This window comes from Scyliorhinus torazame, chromosome 14, assembly GCF_047496885.1.
Source record: "Scyliorhinus torazame isolate Kashiwa2021f chromosome 14, sScyTor2.1, whole genome shotgun sequence".
Lineage (NCBI taxonomy): Eukaryota > Metazoa > Chordata > Chondrichthyes > Carcharhiniformes > Scyliorhinidae > Scyliorhinus > Scyliorhinus torazame.
In genome coordinates, this window is record NC_092720.1 from 217,891,487 (window position 1) to 217,908,009 (window position 16,523).

Below are 16,523 nucleotides of genomic sequence, written 5' to 3' on the forward strand. Positions count from 1 at the left end.
CATTTCACCATTTCGGCGGCAGCTAAGGGAGAATCCCTCCCCCCGCTGTATGATCACTGATCTAGAATCCTTGACACTGAAACTGGATCCTCTTTGTGAATTCAACTGAACGCTGAAGTGAAGAAAAGGACACTGGGTCGCGTCTTCGGGTTCACTGAGGGAGAATTCAGAATGTCCAAATTACCTAACAGCTTGTCTTTCAGGACTTGTGGGAGGAAACCGGAGCAGCCGGAGGAAACCCACATAGACACAGGAGAACGAGCAAACTCCGCACAAACAGTGACCCAAGCCGGGAATCGAACCTGGGACCCGGTCACTGTGAAGCAGGCGCGCTAACCACTGTGCAACCATACTCCCTGTGTGTGAGAGACTAGGAACAGAGGGTACCATCTCAGGGTAAGGAGTGGCCCATTGAAGACAGAGATGATGCCGAATTTTGGGCGGGAATCTCCGACCCTCCCCACCGGAATCACGCCCGGTGCGGGGGCGGAGAATAGCCGTTCACGCCGGAAACCCGGCCGACGGCGCATCCGCGATTCTCCGCGCACCCGCCAGTCGCATGCGTGCGGTTGACGTGGCGCCTGTCGGGGGCTTTTGGAAGAGGCCCCTGCGGCGATTCTCCGCGGAACTCCCGCCGGCGCGGTATTCATGTGGTACCACCCGGCGGGAGCTGGGACCCGCGGTCGTGGTGGTGGGGGGGGGGAATCTGACTCCAGGGGGGGCCTCAGCGGTGGCCAGGCCCGCGATCGGGGGCCACCGATTGGTGGGCCATCGCGATCTGTGGGGGACCTACCTTCCTCCGCCCGGGCCTGCTGTATGGCTCCGCCATGTCGGCGGCGCCCAAGCCGAGGTGGGCCGCCGGGCACATTCGCGGACCCGCTTGCGGCCGCTATGCGCCTGCGCGGACGCGCGGTCTGGCTAGCAGGGCCCCGCCGGCGGCCAGAGCTGCTGGACACAGGCCGGGGCTCTGCTAGCCCCCTGGAAAATGGAGAATCACCCCGTCCGGAGTGATTCTCGCCCGTTTTCCGGCGGGCATGGGGACTTAGTCCCCAGAAGGGAGATTCCCGCCCTTCTTCTCTCAGAGAGGAGTGAATCTGTGGAATTTTTTCCCGCAGAGAGCTGTAGAGGCTGGGTCGTTAAGCATGTTCACGGCTGAGATAGACAGATTTTTAATCAGTGAGGGAATCGGATTTGATTGGATTTGTTGAATTTGTTTTACTGTCACGTGTACCAAGTTACAGTGAAAAGTATTGTTCTGCGTACAGTCCAGTCCAGAATCAAGGATTTTGGGGCTAAGGCGGGATAATGGAGTGGAGGATTATATCAGATCAGCCATGACCTCATTGAATAGCGGAGCAGACTCGATGAGCCTAATGGCCAATTCTGCCTCATGGTCTTATTATGGCCGAACCTTGGGGTTGCATTTCCATGGAGGGATCTCTGGACTGTATTAAGTGGGAACCTACAGTGACCCCGGAGAAATGATTGTGGTAAAATGGCCAATATACAATTGGATACTTTAACTGAACCACAGTCAGAACCACAGACAGGCCTGAATGGAATGCGTGCACTGAGTGCTGAATTTGGTGCTTTTTGAGTGCGATAGTGAGAGTTTGGTGACCGAGGGAGTTAGGTGAGGAGGGAGTAAGGTGCTCCTTTCATTTTGTTTCTGACATTTCTGCAAAGAGTGAGAAGAGAGCCAGGAGTTCACAGAAAGTGTAGCTGACTGGGAGCAGAGTCGGAGGGCGGAGATCTAGTTCGTCCACACGGCAGCTATATTCTGTAAGGTAAGAGGGGTTGGAGGCTAGGCCAGTTACATGCTCCTCCTGTAGGATGTGGGTGGTGAGGGATACCACCGGTGTCCCCACTGACTATACCTGCGGGAAGTACACCCAACTTCAGCTCCTCAAAGACCGTGTTAGGGAACTGGAGCTGAAGCTGGATGAACTTCGGATCATCCGGGAGGCAGAGGGGGTGATTGAGAAGAGTTACAGGGAGGTAACCACACCCAAGGTACAGGACAAGAATAGCTGGGTTACAGTCAGGGGGAAAAAAACAAACAGGCAGACAGTGCAGGGATCCCTCGTGGCCGTTCCCCTTCAAAACAAGTATACCGTTTTGGATGCTGTTGGGGGGATGACCTACCGGGGGAAGGCCCTAGCGGTCAGGTCTCTGGCACGGAGTCTGGCTCTGGGGCTCAGAAGGGAAGGGGGGAGAATAGAAAAGCAATAGTTGTAGGAGATTCAATGGTTAGAGGAATAGATAGGAGATTCTGTGGTCGCGAGCGAGACTCCCGGAAGGTATGTTGCCTCCCGGGTGCCAGGGCCAGGGATGTCTCTGATCGTGTCTTCAGGATCCTTAAGGGGGAGGGTGAGCAGCCAGAAGTCGTGGTGCACATTGGTACCAATGACATAGGTAGGAAAAGGGGTGTGGAGGTAATAAACAAGTTTAGGGAGTTAGGCTGGAAGTTGAAAGCCAGGACAGACAGAGTTGTCATCTCTGGTTTGTTGCCGGTGCCACGTGATAGCGAGGCTAGGAATAGGGAGAGAGTGCAGTTGAACACATGGCTGCAGGAATGGTGCAGGAGGAAGGGCTTCAGGTATTTGGATAATTGGAGCGCATTCTGGGGAAGGTGGGACCTGTACAAGCAGGACGGGTTGCATCTGAACCAGAGGGGCACCAATATCCTGGGAGGGAGGTTTGCTAGTACTCTTCGGGAGGGTTTAAACTAATTTGGCAGGGGAATGGGAACCGGATTTGTAGTCCAGCAACTAAGGTAGCCGATATTCAGGACGCCAAAGCATGTAATGAGGCAGTGGGGAAGGGAACACTGACAAAGGAGAGTACTTGCAGGCACGGAGATGGGTTGAAATGTGTATACTTCAATGCAAGAAGCATCAGGAATAAGGTGGGTGAACTTAAGGCATGGATCAGTACTTGGGACTACGATGTGGTGGCCATCACGGAAACTTGAATAGAAGAAGGGCAGAAAAGATTGTTGGAGGTCCCTGGTTATAGATGTTTCAATAAGATTAGGGAGGGTGGTAAAAGAGGTGGGGGGGTGGCATTATTAATTAGAGATAGTATAACAGCTGCAGAAAGGCAGTTCGAGGAGTATCACCCTATTGAGGTAGTATGGGTTGAAGTCAGAAATAGGAAAGGAGCAGTCACCTTGTTAGGAATTTTCTATAGGCCCCCCCAATAGTAACAGAGATGTGGAGGAACAGATTGGGAAACAGATTTTGGAAAGGTGCAGAAGTCATAGGGTAGTAGTCATGGGCGACTTTAACTTCCCAAATATTGAGTGGAAACTCTTTAGATCAAATAGTTTGGATGGGGTGGTGTTTGTGCAGTGTGTCCAGGAAGCTTTTCTAACACAGTCTGTAGATTGTCCGACCAGAGGAGGGGCAATATTGGATTTAGTACTGGGTAATGAGCCAGGGCAAGTGATAGATTTGTTAGTGGGGGAGCATTTTGGAGATAGTGACCACAATTCTGTGACTTTCACTTTAGTAATGGAGAGGGATAGGTACGTGCAACAGGGCAAGGTTTACAATTGGGGGAAGGGTAAATACGATGTTGTCAGACAAGAATTGAAGTGCATAAGTTGGGAACATAGGCTGGCAGGGAAGGACACAAGTGAAATGTGGAACTTGTTCAAGGAACAGGTGCTACGTGTCCTTGATATGTATGTCCCTGTCAGGCAGGGAAGAGATGGTCGAGTGAGGGAACCATGGTTGACAAGAGAGGTTGAATGTCTTGTTAAGAGGAAAAAGGTGACTTATGTAAGGCTGAGGAAACAAGGTTCAGACAGGGCATTGGAGGGATACAAGATAGCCAGGAGGGAACTGAAGAAAGGGATTAGGAGAGCTAAGAGAGGGCATGAACAATCTTTGGCGGGTAGGATCAAGGAAAACCCCAAGGCCTTTTACACATATGTGAGAAATATGAGAATGACTAGAGCGAGGGTAGGTCCGATCAAGGACAGTAGCGGGAGATTGTGTATTGAGTCTGAAGAGATAGGAGAGGTCTTGAACGAGTACTTTTCTTCTGTATTTACAAATGAGAGGGGCGATATTGTTGGAGAGGACAGTGTGAAACAGATTGGTAAGCTCGAGGAAATACTTGTTAGTAAGGAAGATGTGTTGGCATTTTGAAAAACTTGAGGATAGACAAGTCCCCCGGGCCTGACGGGATATATCCAAGGATTCTATGGGAAGCAAGAGATGAAATTGCAGAGCCATTGGCAATTATCTTTTCATCCTCACTGTCAACAGGGGTGGTACCAGGGGATTGGAGAGTGGCGAATGTCGTGCCCCTGTTCAAAAAAGGAACTAGGGATAACCCTGGGAATTACAGGCCAGTTAGTCTTACTTCGGTGGTAGGCAAAGTAATGGAAAGGGTACTGAAGGATAGGATTTCTGAGCATCGGGAAAGACACTGCTTGATTAGGGATAGTCAGCACGGATTTGTGAGGGGTAGGTCTTGCCTTACAAGTCTTATTGAATTCTTTGAGGAGGTGACCAAGCATGTGGATGAAGGTAAAGCAGTGGATGTAGTGTACATGGATTTTAGTAAGGCATTTGATAAAGTTCCCCATGGTAGGCTTATGCAGAAAGTAAGGAGGCATGGGATAGTGGGAAATTTGGCCAGTTGGATAACGAACTGGCTAACCGATAGAAGTCAGAGAGTGGTGGTGGATGGCAAATATTCAGCCTGGATCCCAGTTACCAGTGGCGTACCGCAGGGATCAGTTCTGGGTCCTCTGCTGTTTGTGATTTTCATTAATGACTTGGATGAGGGAGTTGAAGGGTGGGTCAGTAAATTTGCAGACGATACGAAGATTGGTGGAGTTGTGGATAGTAAGGAGGGCTGTTGTCGGCTGCAAAGAGACATAGATAGGATGCAGAGCTGGGCTGAGAAGTGGCAGATGGAGTTTAACCCTGAAAAGTGTGAGGTTGTCCATTTTGGAAGGACAAATTTGAATGCGGAATACAGGGTTAACGGTAGAGTCCTTGGCAATGTGGAGGAGCAGAGAGATCTTGGGGTCTATGTTCATACATCTTTGAAAGTTGCCACTCAAGTGGATAGAGCTGTGAAGAAGGCCTATGGTGTGCTCGCGTTCATTAACAGAGGGATTGAATTTAAGAGCCGTGAGGTGATGATGCAGCTGTACAAAACTTTGGTAAGGCCACATTTGGAGTACTGTGTACAGTTCTGGTCGCCTCATTTTAGGAAGGATGTGGAAGCTCTGGAAAAGGTGCAAAGAAGATTTACCAGGATGTTGCCTGGAATGGAGAGTAGGTCTTACGAGGAAAGGTTGAGGGTGCTAGGCCTTTTCTCATTAGAGCGGAGAAGGATGAGGGGCGACTTGATAGAGGTTTATAAGATGATCAGGGGAATAGATAGAGTAGACAGTCAGAGACTTTTTCCCCGGGTGGAACACAACATTACAAGGGGACATAAATTTAAGGTGAAAGGTGGAAGATATAGGAGGGATATCAGAGACAGGTTCTTTACCCAGAGAGTAGTGGGGGCATGGAATGCACTGCCTGTGGAAGTAGTTGAGTCGGAAACATTAGGGACCTTCAAGCGGCTACTGGATAGGTACATGGATTATGGTAAAATGATATAGTGTAGATTTATTTGTTCTTAAGGGCAGCACGGTAGCATTGTGGATAGCACAATTGCTTCACAGCTACATGGTCCCAGGTTCGATTCCGGCTTGGGTCATTGTCTGTGCGGAGTCTGCACGTCCTCCCCGTGTCTGCGTGGGTTTCCTCCGGGTGCTCCGGTTTCCTCCCACAGTCCAAAGATGTGCGGGTTAGGTGAATTGGCCAATGATAAATTGCCCTTAATGTCCAAATTGCCCTTGGTGTTGGGTGGAGGTGTTGAGTTTGGGTAGGGTGCTCTTTCCAAGAGCCGGTGCAGACTCAAAGGGCCGAATGGCCTCCTTCTGCACTGTAAATTCAATGATAATCTATGATTAATCTAGGACAAAGGTTCGGCACAACATCGTGGGCCGAAGGGCCTGTTCTGTGCTGTATTTTCTATGTTCTATGTTCTATGTGACGACCGGTTCTCCACATCCTCCACCTTCTCCTCCAACTGCTTCTGGTGGTCCTGCATCAGCCCCATCTCCACTGCCATCGAGGTGACCTGGTCGTCGTGTTCCCCCGCCAACCCCTCCAACGTCTGGATTGCCCGACCCTGAGCTGCCAGTCTCGTCTCCACGCGGTCAACCACCGCCTTGATCGAGTCCACCGCCTGGACCAGGTCCTCCAGACTCTCCTTTCGTTGCTGGGTGAACTCCTCATTCAAAAAGCTCACCAGCTGCTCCGCCGACCACTGAGCCGGCAAGGCCGCTTCCTGCCCCTTCGCCATCTCCACGTGCATTTCCAGCTCCACACCCACTTCGACCAACTTGTTCCTTCTTTTTCGGGCACTTCTGGTCCTCAGCTCCATAAACTAGAGGGTCAATCTCCTCGACTCACACTCCTGAACCTTTTTCCACTTGAAAACCGGGGGCAAAGCCCAAAAAAGACCGCCACGAGCAGGAGCTACCAAATGTGCGACCACTCACTCCATGGCTGTCACCGGAAGACCGGTAGGACATGAACTTTACTGAAACTCAGTGCAAGTTGGGAAAATTACTCAGCAAAGTGTTTATGGTCAATTTATAATCAACTATTTACAGGATTTGCGAGGAGGGTAAAAAGCTGTCACTAGCAGATGGTGTCCTGTCCATCGGAAGATTCAACAGCCCTTTCCCGTTCCCAGTGTGGAGAGAAATGCTGGATGTCATTAACCCTGGTAAAACTCAGATAAGTTCCTCTGTCCTGATTTATATCTTGGGCTGGATTCTCCGCCGTCAGGATTCTCCATTTTGCCGGCAGCCCGGAGGTTTCCCGATGGTGTGGGGCTGCCCCACAATGGGGAACCCCATTGACCAGCCGGCGGGACGGAGAATCCCGCCGGCGGGGTGAACCTGAAATCCGGGGCGGCCGGACGGAGAATCCCGCCGGCGGGGTGAACCTGAAATCCGGGGCGGCCGGACGGAGAATCCCGCCGGCGGGGTGAACCTGAAATCCGGGGCGGCCGGACGGAGAATCCCGCCGGCGGGGTGAAGCTGAAATCCGGTGCGGCCGGACGGAGAATCCCGCCGGCGGGGTGAACCTGAAATCCGGTGCGGCCGGACGGAGAATCCCGCTCCTTATATTTGAACCATTTTCTATATAAATATCAAAGAGAGTTTATGTTTAAATGATTTGTTATAAAGAAATGAGGATAAAAATGGTCCTGATTGGAATTAAAGTCTGATTCATGCACCTAATCCACTTTCTAAACATCATTCTCAGCTCGGTCAGCTGAAACTGTCGGCTCCCCAAACATCACCAACACAGGAACTCTCAGATGAAGCTCTGTCTCCAGAACCCATCCATACTTTACAAACTTCAGCAAGTGGAAACTCCGCCATTCCCAGCTGAACCTTTCCTCCCTGAAAATCCTCATCCTCCTGATACATCTCCACCTTGTGGACCAGACTCGTGTCCATGACCAAGGTTGGGGCAGGAAGCCTGGGAATGAGGCTTTGTCTGCCTGTTGAGGGAGGAGGAGAGCTGAGGGGGATGGAGCCAGCTGCTGTTCACTGTGGACCTGGGGAACAAGCCCTGGATTGCAATCCATTTCCTCAAAGTGTCAGCAAAGCCCATTTTCTCAATTGCCTTGAGGAAACATTGCACTCACTCCAGATGAATATCTTTTATACATCCAGGGAGAGGATTAAGGGAGAGGTTTGTCTGTGGAGGATCACATTGAATAACCACCTCCACATGTGGCCTCATATCAAATATTATGGCCGGGATTCTCCATTTGGGAGAGTAAGGGCGCGATTCAACTAAAAGGGAACAAAGTCCCGGAGCGAGCGTATTTAACCACGTGTTTCCCGGAGCTCGCAGTGCCGAGAAACACATGGCGATAAAACGCCCCCCACGTTGGGTAAGGTGCCTGTGGGGAACGCGGGGCCGAGGCCGCACATCGCCCCGTTTTGTGCAGTGAGGAGCTCCGCTCGCTGGCCCCCAGCCACATCCCCAGAACACCCCGGAGCACCAGTCCGGGGAAGACACCGACTTCTCGTCACTGCTGTCACCTGCACCCTCCACCATCGCAGAGACTATCACCTCAGGGGGCATTTTAGTGAAGAGGCTCCTGGGCCACCTTCTGGTGCTCACTTCACACAGGCTGCAGCACATCAGGTGGAGGCAGGGACTCCCGAGGGAGCGGGCGGTCGGAGGGCTGCCCGATCCCAGGAAGCAGCTGTAGTCCGGACAGGGATCGAGCTTCTGGAATGTATGGCGGGGGCAGGGCCCCAGGACACTTGAACGTCCCACCTGGGGTCCCCCTCAGTGAGAGGTGGCAGGAAACAGGGCCAGAAGTGTGAGGCCGCCGTGTCTGTCAGCTTACCCAGTGAGTGAGCCGTTACCACTCACTATCTCCCCAAACCCCCTCCCCACAAGCTATATGGGCCTGTGAGGCGGATTGGCCGGCACACATGCAGGGATGACCCGGGTGGACAGTGGAATGTGATCCTAAAGGCAGGAGTCAGACTGTATCAAACGATGAGGAGATCCAGAGCTCATCTCCCAGCGAGTCGTCATCATCCTCCGTCCCGCGGACAAGACCCGCTGATACTGCCAACCCAGCGCCAACACCCTGTGGTGATGCTGGTAGGACCCTCGGAGGGAGGGAGAAGAAGCTGGGGTAGTGGGTTGGAGTGCAGGGAGGAGGGACAGGGAAGGGAGGAGCCACAGGGAAGGGAGGAGCGACAGGGAAGGGAGGAGGGACAGGGAAGGGAGGAGGGACAGGGAAGGGAGGAGGGACAGGGAAGGGAGGAGGGACAGGGAAGGTGGAGTGAAGGGAGGAGGGACAGGGCCTGTGATGTGGGGAGGCTCTATCCTCACCGATCATCCCTATCGACAGGGGTACCAGTGGGTGCCGAAACCCGTGTCAGCGGCCTGTGTCCTGTTTCCTCCAGTGGGGTTTACTGTGGGTCTCCTCACTGGGTGGGCTGTGTGCTATCCCACCAGCATGGTGGCACCTGGTCGTGGAGTGGAGAGGGTAACCGTGTGCCTCCAATCGCCTCCATGCTTATAGGCTTGTGTGTGGGCAGGTCCTACAGATGGGGGTGAGGCTGGGCAGTGTGTGTCTGCTGGGAGCTTAGCTGCAGTGTGATGTGGGTCCTGGGTGGGACACATCCACCCTATCCCTGTAACCCAATAACCCTTCCTAATCTTTTTGGTCACTAAGGACAATTTATCATGGCCAATCCATCTAATCTGCACGTCTTTGGACTGTGGGAGGAAACCGGAGCACCCGGAGTAAACCCACGCAGACGCAGGGAGAACGTGCAGACAAACAGTAAAATGAAACTGCTGTACATTTTGCCAGAACTTTCTGTTTTTGTTATTAATTTGATCTGCTGGTTAATTGAACAGGGAAACATGTTGTTCCAGTCTCACCAGGAGCTGCTGCACTGGTTTTAAAAATCCAATTTTATTGCTGCAATACCATTGTCAGCCAGGGGGAGGTGGTGTTGCTCTGTCTAATTTCACTTTCATTCTCCCATTCTAACTATCCACCAATGTCCCAGTTATTAAACCAGGAGGTCATTCTTCTTTTAAGTATAAATTTAGAGTACCCAATTCATTTTTTCCAATTACGGGGCAAATTAGCGTGTTCAATCCACCTACCTTGCACATCTTTGGGTTGTGGGGGCGAAACCCATGCAAACACTGGGAGATTGTGCAAACTCCACACAGTCAGTGACACAGAGCCGGGATTGAACCTGGGACCTCAGTACCATGAGATTGCAGTGCTAACACTGCGCCACCGTGCTGTCCTAACCAGGAGGTCATTCTTATCCTCTCTGTATTCGGAATCCAGACCCAGATTTGTGAATTCAGCTCCTGACACACAGCAGGATCCCAAACTGGGAAATTCACTCTCCCAACCTGGGCTTTTTGGAATATTGTCCAGACCGGCTGGGTGGAATTTCCCGATAGGGTCTTGGTGTGTGACAGCAGCATAGAAGTGGAAAGTTCAGGATCGTGTTTATTTTCTCTCCATTGTTTCTGATCCAATTCTCTTTCAGTTGTGAAGAAAGGTCCTGACTGAATTGTCTGATCAGCGAGTGTTTAAGCATTTTGGGTTTTTGGTATTCTTGCCAGTACCAGGTATCCAGCAGCAGATGGCGATATTGCGCTGTAAAACTTCACTGAACTTTGTACAGCTCAACATCACCATCGTCTGGCTGAAAGTGGCACTACAATGCAGGGGAAAGTTCAAGATATTTAATTTCCTTTTCATTTTAATTCTCTGACATTTTTATTTGGGTTGTTTTTATTTACAGTCTGATTGGGATTTTACAATTTGCAAATTAAACAACACATTTAGTGACAACCTGTTGTCAATGGCGGTTTCTGACCCCCAACCCCGACCTCTGCCTCTGACCCTGATCACGGGGTCAAGTCATTGTGATGTCAGGGATGATGTCAACACCCTGAGGCCCCGACCTTTTCCCAGATCCGGTTCAGAACCGGAGCAGATTCTCAGAAACTGTTTTTCATCCAAAGTCTGTCTGTGTGTAACTGTGTGTGTGTAACTGGGTGTGTAACTGTGTGTGTAACTGTGTGTGTGTGTGTAACTGTGTGTGTAACTGTGTGTGTAACTGGGTGTGTGTAACTGTGTGTGTAACTGGGTGTGTGTGTGTAACTGTGTGTGTAACTGTGTGTGTAACTGGGTGTGTGTAACTGTGTGTGCAACTGTGTGTGTGTAACTGTGTGTGTCACTGGGTGTGTGGATGACATCATCAAAATAAACTAATGTTGCTCGTTTTAGCCTTAGTTTAATTACTCTTGTTCTATCACCTTTGCTCTTGAGTCGCCAGGTATCTTTCGGATACCGCCACGTGGTTCAAGTCTGAGTAATGATCAATTATCCAACACACCGCTTAGTAAGAGTGAAATCAACGTACATTTATTATATACAGTAATCAATACTTATACATTAATTCTACTTCTAAGCTACTTCCTATAACTAACAGGCCAATACTTAACTTTGGAAATGCCCCACCCGGTCAGGGAAACGAATGGCCTTTCGTATGGGTTCTGAGCCTGCGGGATTCAAAGCGGGTACAGGTCGATAGTCAGGAGTGCCTATCTCGTAGCGAGCGTTGGAGTAAGACTTACGGTTCTTGCGGCTGTTGTAGAAGGTCAGCAGAAGGATCTCGAAGGGTGTGCAGAGGAGGAGAAGGGTCGATTTGAACTTGGCCCCTATTCTTATAGTCCCCAGGGGCTTCCCGCCTCTCGGGGCGGACCTTGTACCTGGTTCCAAGTGATTGGACTTGGTCCCAATCACTTGGTTCGATATTCTCCAATGCTGGAGCGATTCCTTGATTGAGGGGTGGTCATTCACCTCTCTTTGTGTAAGCTCCTGCTGGCGCCGAAAAGTCTGGGTTGGCTTTGTGTTACTAATTTGTAGCATATTGTTCCCGGGATTGCTACTTCCTATGCAGATGGATGGTGTGTTGTTGTGTTGATGGCTGCAAGTATCAATTCTGTCTGGCCTCCCCAGAGGCGAATACACAGTTTTGCCTGCAGCTGTCTGTTTGAGTCCTGTTGGCTGATTTTCCCATCAGCCTCTTCAGCCATTTTAAATCGGGGTTTGGCCATTCTAATCGGGAGTTTGCCATTTTAAGTGGCTACACTACCCTCCTTGTGATCCTAACGCGAAGCGTGAAGGATCACATCATGATTGTTACTTTCCATTCCCTGACCGGGGAACACACCTCCTACATGGCCTCTGCATTGACCTATGCACAAAAAAATTCAACTAAAAATTCTAAGGGCGCTATGTCAGACAGGGACATGCATTACAAAACAATAAACTTGGAACCTCTAATTTATCCTTAATATACTACCCTCGCTAAACATTCCATTTTCCTACCTTCCTCAATCATCCAACAAAATCACAGCGTTGCATACAGTCTTTCCTGGCTTGGCAGTCAAGCTCAGGATCGTACAATTTTTGCTCATGAAAAAGTTTTTTTTTTTCATCTCTTTATTTACAACAATAAACGCAAGTGAATGCACTTTAATATTTTATTCGCGGGGGTCGGGGGTCTGGTCGTAACCGAACATAGGGGATCTGATCCTATATACCGGGGTTTTCGCGGTAGGCTCTCCTCCATTTACGTAGGCGCATAGTCTGCACTACACAGCAGAGTATCACCAACGCTAACAGTGTTTCGATCACATAGGACAGGGAGTACCAGGTTATGAACCTGGCACACCAGGATGATGCAGTGTCGTTGGTGACTGTGCTCTGGGTACTGCGGGGCAGTGAAACATTAACGGCTGGGGGGTTTGAAGTCATGGGGTTCGCGTTCACGCGCAACCAAATGTCCACAAACAGTGTGTTGATCAAGGTGAAGGAAGTCTTCATGGCTGTTCTCTTTCCTTCTCTTTCTTCTCTTCTCTTTATTTTCTCCGGTCCTGGAGCTTCTGGAGTTCTGTAGAAACAAGCATCGTATCTGTAACTATCTTTGTTTAATATCCGGTATGTTAGTGTGTCTGTCCTTTGGTGCCAATTATTCCCTTTATAATTGGTCACTATGTGTGACTCCCTTATTTTTTTTTCCAAAAACAAATTTTAGGACACGGCACACTTCCCAATCATGAACCAGTGCTGAGTTACCATCCAAATGTTCCAGGATGTAAATAGCAGATGGCGGCAACCTAAAGGTTCCCGAAACAAACAAAACTTTTTGAAATGAAAAATGTCAAAATGAGGTGCGTATGGGTCGCGACGGGTAAGAGATGGATGGAGTCCCCGGGTAGGACGGCTACCAATGCCGTATCTCTCCTACCCAAGCGTAGTTGACCAGCGGGGGGTCCCCAGGCAGGGCGGGTCTCAAGCCGTTTCTCCACTGCCTGAGCAACCGACAAGAACGGGCAAAAATGTAGTCATCGTGGTGGGGCTGCCGAAGTGGTTCTATCCTTCGAACCAGAAGGGCAGTTATGATCGGGCGTCTGATACCCGAACAACTATCAGCTGAAAAGCTAGTTCCTCTGAACGAGCGTGTGGTCTCTTGACCAGTTTCTGCAGATAAGCTAGTTCCGCTGAACAGGCGTGTGGAAACATTCTCCTGTCGGACATACAACATTAAACAAACTTACTAACAACATAAAACATTCTGCAGGTTCCATCAGAATACGGGACATCGTAAATCACCTTTGGGCTGGGGTGTAATTAGCATATGAAGGGAGTGCAGCGTGACCGAAGAAGAAAGGAAGGAGGCGTGAAACAAAAATGAAGTGGCCTTGCTGAGGTAACGTTGCCATGAGAAGTGGTGGGTAAGCGCTCCCAGTTTGCATGGGGCAGCTGGGACCTTGTAGCTGCTGTGGGTGGTGTTCTCTTTCATATCTGGGGGCTAGTCTAGCTGGTGGGGGTCTCCTGCAATCTCGGGCAAGTGTCCTGGCTGCCCACAGTTGTAACATGACCCCTGGGGCACATAAGGTGGAGCAGACTCTCTGGTGCATTGTTCCCTTGGGTATGGTTCCCTGGGTGGGGGGTCGGGGCTGTTGGTGTCTTTGCTGGTTCGGGGGGCATTTGTGGGCTGATTCCGTTGCTGTTTCAGGGGGGCTTGACATTCTTGTGCGTAATGTCCTAATTGTCCGCAATTGTGACATTCCGGTGGTTTCTGTGGGGGGCTGTTCCTTCCTTTGTTTACCCATGCGGGGTTCTGGTGCGTTTTATCTGGATGCATGTCTGCCTGCTCTTCCTCGGGTTCCCTAACTGCGGGTTTGTCTGCTTCTGCCTGCTGTTCTTCGGGATTTTTAACTGCGGGTTTGTTTTGTACAGACTGCTCCCAGGCGCGGGACAATCTTTTTAAAACCCATTTCTCATTGTGGGCTTCCTCTGAGGGGTCGTAATTCGCACAAGCTGTTTGTCCTGTTTCTGTGGCATGGGAGATAAGGGTGCGGGTCCATTTGGCCATGTTGTCTGGGGACAAATGGGCACGGTCTACGTCTCCAAAGACTGCTGCGAAGTGAATCCACAGGCGTCCAGCGAACGCTGTGGGGTGCTCAGATTTCTTCTGCCTACATTTATTGAGGCCATCTACGGGGTCACCCTGGTTATACCCGATCGCATCCAGGATCGCGGTATGCATTTCTGCAAGGGTGCCTCCTACATTCTGTGGGTCGGGAAGGGCTGCTGCTACCGACAGATCTAAACTTAAAGCCATGAGCTTTACATGCTCTCTCTCGTCCAGGCCGTACATGTGCGCCTGACGTCTAACTGTGGCAAAGAAATGGTGGGGGTCTGAGGTGGGAGGAACGGTGTGATCTTCTCGCACGCGTCCCGTAATTGGGTCACTGTTAAGGGGGTGGAATATAGATATTCCGCATCGTCCGGTGTGGCTGTGCGGAGGGTGGTTACAGGGTTCATCGGAGCGTGAACTATCTGCTGTGTGGGAGGTTGGGGTGCTTTTCTCTTTTGGGGCTTTCCCTGCGCACATGTTCTCTGAACATATCTCTGCGCTGTTTCTTGTAACTCTTCCCAATCAGGGCCGTCTTCCTGGTCTAACTTATCCACAAAGGTTTCCTGAAAACCTTTCTGAACAGAGAGCAGTGACTGCAGCTCTGCAATCTGCTTCCGGCACTTTGCGTGATCTATGGTGCTCTGCCTTTGTTCTGTGGTGGCAGCGTGGAGTGCTCTTAACGCTGCCTTGAGATCACTACGCTGTTTCTGTAGCGTCTCTACCTGTTTTTCTGTCTCTTCTCTTACCAGGACTGCACGTTGCGTGTCCTGATAAGCCTTTTCATATTGCGACTGGAAACTGCTTAAATGCGCCAGACAAGACTGGTGACCCCGTTTGGCGTCAGTCACCTCTCCATCTTTTGCTGCCAATTTCCTCCTTAATTCTAAATTCTCTTTTTCAACTTCGCTTACATTGACTTTACTCATCCGATGTATGCCCTCAACTTCTTTGCGGAGCGTCTTGACGACCTCCTCTGTGCCTCGCAATTGTGCCAAACAGGACACGATTGCCATCAGCTTGCGAGCTTTTTCCAAGCTCTTTTTGTGTATCTCGCTCAGGTTCTCCCACCAAGTATGTCCTATACTCCCGGGGCCTGATTCCTCATTATCGCAGAAATCATTCCACAGGGGCCATCCTTTGCCCTTGAGATATTTCCGGATTTTCTCCTCCCAAATGGGACACTGTCCCACTCTACTGCTGCTGGTCGCTGCGACCGCAAATTCCTCAGGGTTCATGAGGCGCTGCATTGCCTGCATGGCCATCTTTGCTATCCGACTGCTTCTTCTAAATTTGGAACAGGGGGCTAAGGCGGTGTTGTAAATGCGGGTACGGCTTTCGCTACTTTCCGAAAATACAGACTTCCGACAGTTTTGACGCAACAAAAATCGATCAGTTTTACCTTCTAGCCCTGTTAGTTACGCATGCATGCACACACTTCCGAATTATGACTATTGATTAGAACTGCTTGAACACTTGTGGTTTTCTGTTTCCAATTGGATTCAAATTCAAAATTTCTTGGGTTCTACCGGAGTGGTTTTCCACTTCTAGATCGGGTCCCGTCAGGAGTCGCCAAAATGTTGCTCGTTTTAGCATTAGTTTAATTACTCTTGTTCTATCACCTTTGCTCTTGAGTCGCCAGGTATCTTTCGGATACCGCCACGTGGTTCAAGTCCGAGTAATGATCAATTATCCAACACACCGCTTAGTAAGAGTTAAATCAATGCACATTTATTATATACAGTAATCAACACTTATACATTAATTCTACTTCTAAGCTACTTCCTACAACTAACAGGCCAATACTTAACTTTGGAAATGGCCCACCCGGTCAGGGAAACGAATGGCCTTTCGTATGGGTTCTGAGCCTGCGGGATTCAAAGCGGGTACAGGTCGATAGTCAGGAGTGCCTATCTCGTAGCGAGCGTTGGAGTAAGACTTACGGTTCTTGCGGCTGTTGTAGAAGGTCAGCAGAAGGGTCTCGAAGGGTGTGCAGAGGAGGAGAAGGGTCGATTTGAACTTGGCCCCTATTCTTATAGTCCCCAGGGGCTTCCCGCCTCTCGGGGCGGACCTTGTACCTGGTTCCAAGTGATTGGACTTGGTCCCAATCACTTGGTTTGATATTCTCCAATGCTGGAGCGATTCCTTGATCGAGGGGTGGTCATTCACCTCTCTTTGTGTAAGCTCCTGTTGGCGCCGAAACGTCTGGGTTGGCTTTGTGTTTCTAATTTGTAGCATATTGTTCCCGGGATTGCTACTTATTATGCAGATAGCTGGTGTGTTGTTGTGTTGATGGCTGCAAGTATCAATTCTGTCTGGCCTCCCCAGAGGCGAATACACAGTTTTGTCTGCAGCTGTCTGTTTGAGTCCTGTTGGCTGATTTTCCCATCAGCCTCTTCCGTTCGCCATTTTAAATCGGGGTTTG

At 50.3% G+C, this 16,523-nt stretch overlaps 1 protein-coding gene across 1 annotated transcript in view; it reads right to left on the bottom strand.

The window, feature by feature from the left end:
• The window catches only part of LOC140389164 (uncharacterized), a 119,168-nt gene that overhangs the window by 43,880 nt on the left and 58,765 nt on the right, over positions 1-16,523 (bottom strand). The window contains exon 7 of the mRNA XM_072473325.1: positions 7,454-7,599. Coding sequence (XP_072329426.1) covers positions 7,454-7,599 — 146 coding nt within the window. The remainder of the gene's footprint in view (positions 1-7,453; positions 7,600-16,523) is intronic.